The 8,979-nt window shown below is 47.5% G+C and overlaps 2 protein-coding genes across 2 annotated transcripts; both read left to right on the top strand.

Annotated features, from left to right (window-relative positions):
• Positions 1-3,553: 3,553 nt before the first annotated feature.
• Positions 3,554-3,972, top strand: C922_05722 (hypothetical protein; the record flags this gene model as incomplete). The annotated part of the gene is made up of 2 exons (XM_008821293.1): positions 3,554-3,661; positions 3,760-3,972. The coding sequence occupies 2 exons, from the start codon at positions 3,554-3,556 to the stop codon at positions 3,970-3,972; spliced, it is 321 nt and encodes a 106-aa protein (XP_008819515.1).
• Positions 3,973-4,197: 225 nt separating this feature from the next.
• On the top strand, positions 4,198-5,694 carry C922_05721 (hypothetical protein; the record flags this gene model as incomplete). The annotated part of the gene is made up of 1 exon (XM_008821292.1): positions 4,198-5,694. The coding sequence occupies one exon, from the start codon at positions 4,198-4,200 to the stop codon at positions 5,692-5,694; it is 1,497 nt and encodes a 498-aa protein (XP_008819514.1).
• Positions 5,695-8,979: the final 3,285 nt, after the last annotated feature.

Raw genomic sequence — 8,979 nt, 5'->3', positions numbered from 1 at the left:
CGGAACATGCAAATCATTCCTCTGGAACTGAACAGGAACAACAAAAACTGGAGGATAATTCAACCCCCCCCCCCCCCCCCCAATTAAATCTGCAGACAGCGTTAACCACCCAACCTAGTGAAGGCACCTACCAACCCCAGCTAAGACAGGGAAATTGAGAAAAACTACACCATTCCGATAAAGGAGAAATTATAAGAAACAGAGCTACGAGAAAGAATCAGAAGGTATATACAGGTAATAATAAACACCATAATATCGAAAAGAGTCTAACTAAACGAAAAACATCCAAGTCCCACCCGGAATAGTAAGTCCCCAACAAAAACCAGCGTCCAAAAATTCCCCACAGCAACAAGGCAGCCAGACGTGACAAGATCCTGGACATAAAAATCTAAAAATCAATCCAAACCATCAGGGCTCACTCAACCGTCTTCCTGAACAGACCCCTAACAAACAGAGTAAAATCCCGGATCCAAAATAAGACTTCCTAAAACAAGCCAGAGAGGCACAGAAGCATCTCCCCTGAGTCCGAACCGAAACTCCCAAGAAACCAATCCAGCAAAGTCTCCAATTCCAACCCGACCCCCCCCTCCGGGTCCTATCCTAATAGAGGCCACGGAAGCACAGGGGAAGATTCAATTTAACGTTCCTAAACTCAAACCCCCAACGACTGAATTACAGAGCGACGCAACACTATACAGCAGCAACTCCCCCCCAGAGGAAGCAACTCATAAAAGATCCAACCAAGCCAGAATAGAACCATGAAGACAAAGTGGCCAAAATCAGGGTACGTCAAACTAAATAAGAAAAGAAAAAGCTGCCCACACTGGCAAGCAAAGATCCCCCGCCGAAGCCTCACGGTTATCAAAAATAAGGCCGCACTCTCTAGTTGACCTAATTGCGGATTCTTCCCAAAGCGTCCAGGAGAAACTCAAGCCACTCAACAAATCAACACTATCCTCAAGTGACCCATGGATCACCAGCCCGTAATCAAGGAGATCGAACTCAAAGAACAAACACGACAAATATAACCATCAATCCCCAAAAGAATGACTAAAATCCCTGCAATTCCCTCTCAATCAAGAACACGAGTAACACAGCCAGAAGAAAAAATAAAAACACCCCCAAGAACACCCCCCAACAAAAAAATCAAACTCCAACAGGTCAGTACAACCCCCGCCCGAATAATGGCCAAAACCCCCCCAGAGACAATCTCTCATCGCCAAATCTCCCAATTGGTAAGAAAAGCTAAAATAATCAAGGAACAGTAACAAACCCGACGGGAGGACTAATTGTCCAAATCAGCCCGAAGTAAAGTCAGCGATCCCGAGCTCTCCTTCCCCTGTATGTTAATAAAAAACTGAAAGACTCATAACGAACCTCTAACCCAAATACGACAAGTAGACCAGGAGTTACCTAATTCCCCCCAACTTCTAGTGCCAAGTCCGCAGCTGAGCCAAAATAACATTAAGCAAGTGTCAGACCAATAAGACCGAGTTAGCGACCTAACCAATCTCTATAGGATGATCAGGTAACCGGGTGATTACGTAAGGCTTTACCCCGCCAAAGAAAGCTCAAACCTTTAGATTCTCAAGCCCCAGACAAATGTAGCCTCAGAATTCTAGTAAACAGGCAGAGAAATAAATCCATCAAGCAAAGCACCCACCAGAAAACTAAACCAAGAAACTAGTAAAATAATCCGCAGAAGCCGAACTTCCCAAACCAGGGCGAGATCAGAAGAATCTCCTAACTATGTAATGTAGGATCGCACTCACAAAGAACTGACCAACCCACTCATCAGATCCACGTAACAGCAAGGGGTCTATGAATTCTCAGCTCAAAGTTACACCAACCTCTATAACCAACCTCAGGTAGATCAAAACCCAGGAAAAGAAAAAAGACAGAACGGGAAAGGGAGCCAAGCTAGGTGAGTCTCAAGACAAGGGGCTAAGGTGGCTTCCGGACAAACTCCAGACAGGGGACTAATTCCTCCCAAGGTGAAAACAGCCGAAGGCCATTCCAGAAGACAAGCCAATCTCCCATATCATGACAGTGAGGAAGAATCAAATGTTTGGAGTGAGCCGTCCTGAATAATCCTGAAAACAACAACCCACATCCCCGGGGACAACAATCTTAGCTCCCCTAATCAGCTTCCACCCTCGGGGACGACCAAAAGCCCCTAACTGAGGCGCAAGCAAGAAGGATGGAATGATAAGAATCAAGAAGTAGGCCCAAATTGGACCCAACAGTTAATAGGAGCATCCGAGCGTAGTAATCCGGGTAAACTGAAGGAGTCCATGATTAGAAACTGAACAAACCCCATCAAATGGCTCAGATATCCTCCGTCAAAGGAGGAGACTAGGCTCAAATAACAGGCGAATGAGCAATTTAAGGAAGTTGGACATAATGGCTGGAGCCTAATGACATGACCGACAAATTCTCAGGCAAGAAAAAAAGAAGAATCGGCCAGGAACAATATCATGAGAGACTAGGACCCAGAAACAGGAGGGTTCTTAGGAAAGACTAAGGAGCACCTAAACGTTCTGAGGAGAGGAAAGGGTGAGGATATTCCAGGAGCAGCTCTTTCATAGAAGAAATTACAAGGACGAGACTAAAGCTGAATATAAGAGACTAATAAAACACAAAATCTTCCTCTAAAAGTCAGGAGTCATCAAAATAGAATCGGAGAAGGCCTCCCCTAATAGGGACGACAAATCAGGAAGCTGCCCGAATAAGACAGGTCAGCAATGATAGGGACGAGGGAAGAACAAAGCAAATAGGCAGACATTCCCCGTGCGGAAGAGCAACCCCCCTACACCCAAAGAAAGCCAAGGAGAAAGTCAAAATACCAAGATCCTAAACTAAAAGACCAAGAGCATTCGACGCACGGAAAGCACTACTAAATCTGAGAGTCCATATCGGAGCCGCCCCAGGGGCCTAGGACAGGGGAGCGCGAATCACCAAATTAACAATCTAGAGTAGTCCATCGAAGAGAAAAGCTCAATGCAGCATGCCAAGCGAAGTTCGGTCAGAGTGTCAATCTCATCACAAAAGTGAAGAGTCACGTCCACGACATCTAAGAAATAAAGGACGAACCCCCCCCACCCCCCCAGCGCTTCCTTCCCAATAAAAAACCTATAATAACATGTAGATCCTGCCCCCCATAGGAGCAGGGTGGAATAGAACTTCCACGACAGGGAGCCTTCAAGAGGCTGGGGACGGAGGAAGGTCTAGGCCCTGACGAAGGGGAGGGGGCTTAGGAACGGAGACTGAATAAAGGAGCAATATAAATCTAGTCTGACAGGGGGACTCCAGATCATGACAACTAAGGAGCAGCTAAGACAGGGGCGGGCCCCGGGAGCTAGAATAGAATCCCAAGAGGAATAAGTTCAAGGCAACAAGAGATACACAACTCAGAGTCAAATCCCGAGGTAGCAGAAAAGTTTAAGGAGGATCCCCCCAGCACTAGGAGAAAGGATGGACCCCCCCAGGGAGCAGCCGGCTGCAAGAATGGTTAAGTAAGTCACTAGGAGTGGAGCGGAGGAGGCAGCAGCCGATGTCCATGCAGGTGAGGAGTATCGTCAGTGGGCCCAACAAATCAAGACTCGAACCCAACTTCAGGAACTACATCCGCAGCCGGGTAAAATATCGGACAAGTCAAAAGGTACGTCTCAACCATCTCCCTGGGGCTAAGGGGTAGGGCCAAAGGACCCAAAGATGATGGTCTACCGCTTCACGGGTCGGAAAGAGAAGCAGTCGTAGATCGTGGTGAGGGAGGGAGAAATAAGAGGACAGGAGGAACAGATACTCCAGGGCATAAAGGCAGAGGTGAAGTACATCATCCTCAGACAAAGCGTCGCGGAGTTAGAAATAGTGCGTAAGAAGGGAGAGACAGGACCAAACCGAGCGAAGGAGATAGAAGGGTGGGATAATGACAGGAACGAAACGGAGAAATCCTACAGGTCCTCGGGATAATAAACAACAGGGCAACCCCAGGCCGGGAATACGAATAGGGGAAAGAAGAAAACATCCAAGGGAACCTACCAATGGAAGCGGCCAAGTCAGAAGGACCTAGAGCAGGACAGGTACAAGACGGAGTTAAATCAGCACCAGAGTAAAGGACTAAGGAGCGAATAAGGTCCTACAGAAGCTCACCCAAAAGGAATCTGCTTCTAATACCCCCAACCCCCAAGGAGCGTCATGAGTCAAAAGGCGGTGTATGAGTGGGTGGGTCCAGAGCCGAGACAGCTCGTCACCTCCTCGGACTGTGACAACGAGTCAAGTGAGAAGTACTGTTATCAGCTCCCGAGGGCAGTAGGGGGGAATGACAGACCAAAAGATGGGGGCAAGGATTGGCCGAGAATCTTAGGTATAGGCCAAAGCGACTGGAGCCACCAATCAGGAGGGTTTAATCAGAGCAACCTGAGAACCAAGGGTAGAGAGCTAACAATCGAGTGGAGCGATATAGTCGATGCAGTTATAAGGAGGTGTCTAGAAAAGAGCGTAGACAAAAAGAACGACGGCACCATGGACGAATATCTGGGCAGATGCGAAAGGAGGTTTTGGAGGAGCTTCATAGGGAATAAGACCCATCAGCCTTGTGACAGAAACAGTGAGTGCGGAGCACTTTTGCCAATGATTGGTTGCATAGTGTACTGGATATGGGGCACGGGGGGAGACCTGATTAGCAAAGAAAATAATGTATGGGAAAGATGTGAAAACATGAGAAAGGCGTACTACGAGGACCAAGAACCTGTAGTGATCCTAAGGGACGGAGCATGGTCAAGACTGCAGAGAAGCGGCCAAATCTGCCAGGGCCAGGATGACTTCAAGAAATGTAGTGTGAGGAGTTTAGCTTTACTAATAAGCGTTGCGGAGGTACTAGAGGAGTTTTGTCCTAGCTGTCCACAGACAGGTTTGCAACAGATCCTGGGCGAGAAAATAAACTTCGGCCGGTACAGATGTTTCAAGTGTCCACCACAGAAGGAGAAGTATGAATATTGTGAAGAAGTGAAAGAATGTCCAGGCCAAGGTGAAGGAGGTGGGGGTTTCTGCTTTTGTGATCCTTCCAAGACAGAGGATGGACCATCGTCCAAGCCAACAGAGGAGCCTCAGGACAAAAACCCGGATCTATCAAGACAGGATGAAGCTAAACGAGTCAAGCCAGATACACCCCCTCAGGCGTCCCAAATGTCTGCTGAAAGCTCAGGGACAAAAACACTCCCAACAAATTTAGCAGCACAAATGAAAGCACAGGAGCAGCTGGACCGGAAAGTTGCGGAAAACTCCAACTCAGACAATAACGCGAGAAGTGATACAGGAGCAACTGGGGAAGGAGACAACTCCACGACCTTGGACAAGTACCAGGGGCCCAAAGCACTGACAGGAGACAGCCCGCACGAAAGACAACATCGGTGGCATCAGGAGAATGGCAGATACCCTAAGGAAGAAGCCAACTCGAGCAACCCGAGCGACAAGCCACAGCCCACCGCTTCAGGATCCCTACCGCAATCTAATGACTCCGAGGAGCGAAAGGGAGCCATGATAGGACAGGTCCTTGGAGGTTTGAGTGCTGCAGTAATGTTATTAATCACAGCGTATGGATTCTATCGAATATATGGAAAGAGAAGTAAATCAACCACCCAGATCTACAAAACCCACAAGAAGCGCCTGATAGGGTATCTATTGCGACCGTAGGGATAGGATATAGAAGAAGTACTAAGTGAGGGTCAGATCCCTCCCAGACGACAGAACGACGACAAAAGCTGTTCTTGATAGAGAAATAACGGGGCATCACCGAAGGCAGTGAAAAGGTCTCATCAAGAAGGAGCCCAATCCCAACTCCAGGCCGCGCCATCAAGTCATACCAAGAAATTAGGAACCTCCGGAGGGTTTAGGAAGGGAGAAAAAACGCCCCCGACTCAGCAGCCGAAGTTCAACAAACCAGCAAGAAGCCCCGACTGGACCTTCGTAGCCCACCCCGCCCCCGAAGACACCCCAGTGGAGACACGTCAGACCCACCTATTTGCAGCGGTAGACTAAGAGATTCCCCAAGCCTTTAGAAACCAGGAGATACCAGGGGCCAGTAGGAACAGTAGCAAAAGCTCCAGGTTCCCACGAGCTAGACGTAGAAGTCACCAATACAGTCGAACGAAGGGGGTCCCACACAGGAGAACGCACTACGTCAGGCGGGCCGAACCTAAGAGGTCTAGAACTCCGGCCACTTAAACAGGAAAGCGTCAAGCAACTCAAAACCATTGGGAGGAAACAGCGGAGGAGGACATTGGGTTCAGGCCTGGAGTCAAAACTGGCCTCTAAGGGGACCTGGGCACAAGGCACCCGAAGACAGACTACGGATCAGATTGAAAGCACACACAGCGAGACAGAAGCAATGGTTTCACGTTCGGACAAAGGAGGAGTCTAGCAGATGTACCTCTTGGTACATTAGGCCCTCAGGATGATTAAGACTCCTTCAATCCAGCACAGCCCCCTCAACACACAGTCGTCAGCAACTCTGGTCAGCCCACCTAGGGTAGATAAAAAGAGTGCAGTTAATAAAGGCTCCTCCAACCAAAAACTATCAAGTAATAGCTGCCCATTCGACCCCCATTAAGCCGGAAAAGGTGAAAGGTGGGAGGTGCTAGCGTAGTTTAAGGGACTCACAAGGGAAGGGTGGCGGACTCCGTAGCAGGACATGAGGCACAAGTCTCGTCAGGGGCGGGGTTAATTTGAAAATTAGAGTTAGGAGTTAAGAAAACAACATAACCGTGTAGGTGCCTTAAAGTTGAAGGGATGAGGTTAGGGGTTAGGGTTTGGAGTTGACTTTCGGAGTTAGGAATCCAGGATTCAGGATCTAAGGTTTAGCGTTTAGGTTCAGGTTTAGGGTTCAGAGCTTAGAATTGGGGCTTGGGCGTTTAAGGTTCAGAGTTGAGGGTTTAGGTTTAGGGTTCAACGTTTAGGTTTATAGTTTCAGGATTTAGGCGGTACGGCTCCAGGTTCGGGGTTCACGGTTCAGGATTCATGGTTTAGCGTTCAGGATTCGGTGTATAGCATTCCTGGGTTTAGGCTTCAGGGTTTAGGGTTCAGGGTTTAGGGTTTATGTTTAGTTTCAGGGATTAGTGTTCAGGTTTTAGGGGCTGGGGTCAGGGCTTAGTGTTTAGAGTTCAGGGATCCGGGTGTAGGGGTTATTTTTCAGTTTTCACCCCTCTGGGTTTTGGGTCTAGGGGTCATGGTTTAGTTTTGAGGTTTTATCGGATCCGGATTAGCCGCTTGTCTCTAATTTCTAGGTCCAGGCCTTCCTTTTTTGGTTTTAGGCGTTAGTTCCTTTATTTGATTCTTGTTGGTTAGGTGTGTGGGTCCAGAGGGCAGCCCGCGCGTGCTAAGTTTGGGAGTTCCCTTTTTTGGTTTGGGGTTAGTGTTCATTTTATATTTCTGGTGGGTTAGTCATGTACGGTTAGGGTCTATATGGACGTTTTGTGGCTGTGGGGGGAGGTTGTCCTTGTTTGGCACTTCGAGTCCATTGGTCCTAGGTTAAAGTTCCTGTTTTTTCTCTTGGTGTTCAGGTGTCGTCCATTATTCCTCATCCTCTTGGACTTGGAGGTTCTTTTGCTACTCTCTGTTCTTCAGCTTGTAGTTATTAGGTGTTATGGCTTAAGAGGGGGGGGGTTCAGGTTCATGAGTTACTTGTCAGCTTTTAGCTTTTTTGTTTAGGGGTATATGGTCTAGGTTCTTTGGCTTTTGGTCAAGGCGATGGGGAGGCCTCGTTATATTTAGCTCCCGGCTTAGGGATTATCCCTTATTCTCTAGTGATTCCGTTATGAGGGCTACGTTTTGGGTATCATGGTTCCGCATTTAGTGGTGATCCTCGCAGGGATTACATGAGCTTCTTCTGTTGTCAGTGTTCTGGCGGCCGATCCCCTGTTTTTTTTTTTCAGAGTTGTTGGTGTTGGTTTGAGTCTATAGCCCATACTGTTCTTCCCCTATGGCGTAGTGCTTAAGGGTTTTGACTTGGAGTTCAGACTTCCTCCTCTATTATGTACTTCTTAGTGATCAGTCTTAGGGGTTACTCCGTAGTTCTTACGCTTACTCTTCCCTTGTTGGACTGTCCCATTCAGAATCTACGGATGTTTTTTTTAATATTTAGTCGTCACCATTTAGTATACACGCGTTAAGCCCTAGGATTCATACTCTGTCCTCTAAGCTTGGGTTGTTGGGTGGCCGTTCCCCTCGCCTCGCCTTTATTAGGGGGCTCTTTAATTCTTACTCCTTAAGCTTTGGTGCGCAGTTGGTTTCTTTACGCCTAACCTTCATTCTTTACGGCTTCGTTATTTGCATTAAGTCCTTAGGTCCCTTTTACTTCTCCTCCTATAACCTGACTGGGGTAGTTTTGATTAGTCTGCGCATTCGACTCACCTGCTCGGGTATCTGGGATATGTAACCTCCTCTAGTGTTTATTTTGGAGTCGTCATACTTTATTCCTTAGCGGCTATGGGGAGGTTTTACATTTAGGCTGTTTTTTTCATTTGCCTCTAGCTGTGATCCAAGACGGAGGGGGTGGCGGTGTTCCTTAAGTCTAGTATCGCCGAGATAGGTTCCTTGTTTTTTTCCTGTACCTGTCCTGGTTCAATGGCTACTCCCTCTTTTTTACTTCCTTAATTTGAGCCTGACGATTGAGTCTTTGCTGGCTAATTTGTGTGGGTTTAGCTCTCACAGATCTCCTCAAGCCTGTTCTTTCTGTACGCCCCAGGAGTAGGGGCCTTCCGGGTCCTGGTTATCGCCTGGGGATGATTTCTTAGGGAGTGATGATAACCGATGTTACGTATCAAAATGAATTCGCCTTTATAATTCCTTGATCTTAGTTTTTACTAAAAAATAACTATCAATACAGTAAGTGAGGAAGCCTGTATATCCACATATGTATGCATTTCTGAAGGAATTAAAAATAATTCCTTTATTCTCTAATGAGATTACAGCTACTGATTC

The sequence above is a fragment of the Plasmodium inui genome (genome assembly GCF_000524495.1).
Source record: "Plasmodium inui San Antonio 1 unplaced genomic scaffold supercont1.151, whole genome shotgun sequence".
Classification (NCBI taxonomy): Eukaryota; Apicomplexa; class Aconoidasida; order Haemosporida; family Plasmodiidae; genus Plasmodium; species Plasmodium inui.
This window is presented reverse-complemented; position numbering and strand designations above follow the sequence as displayed.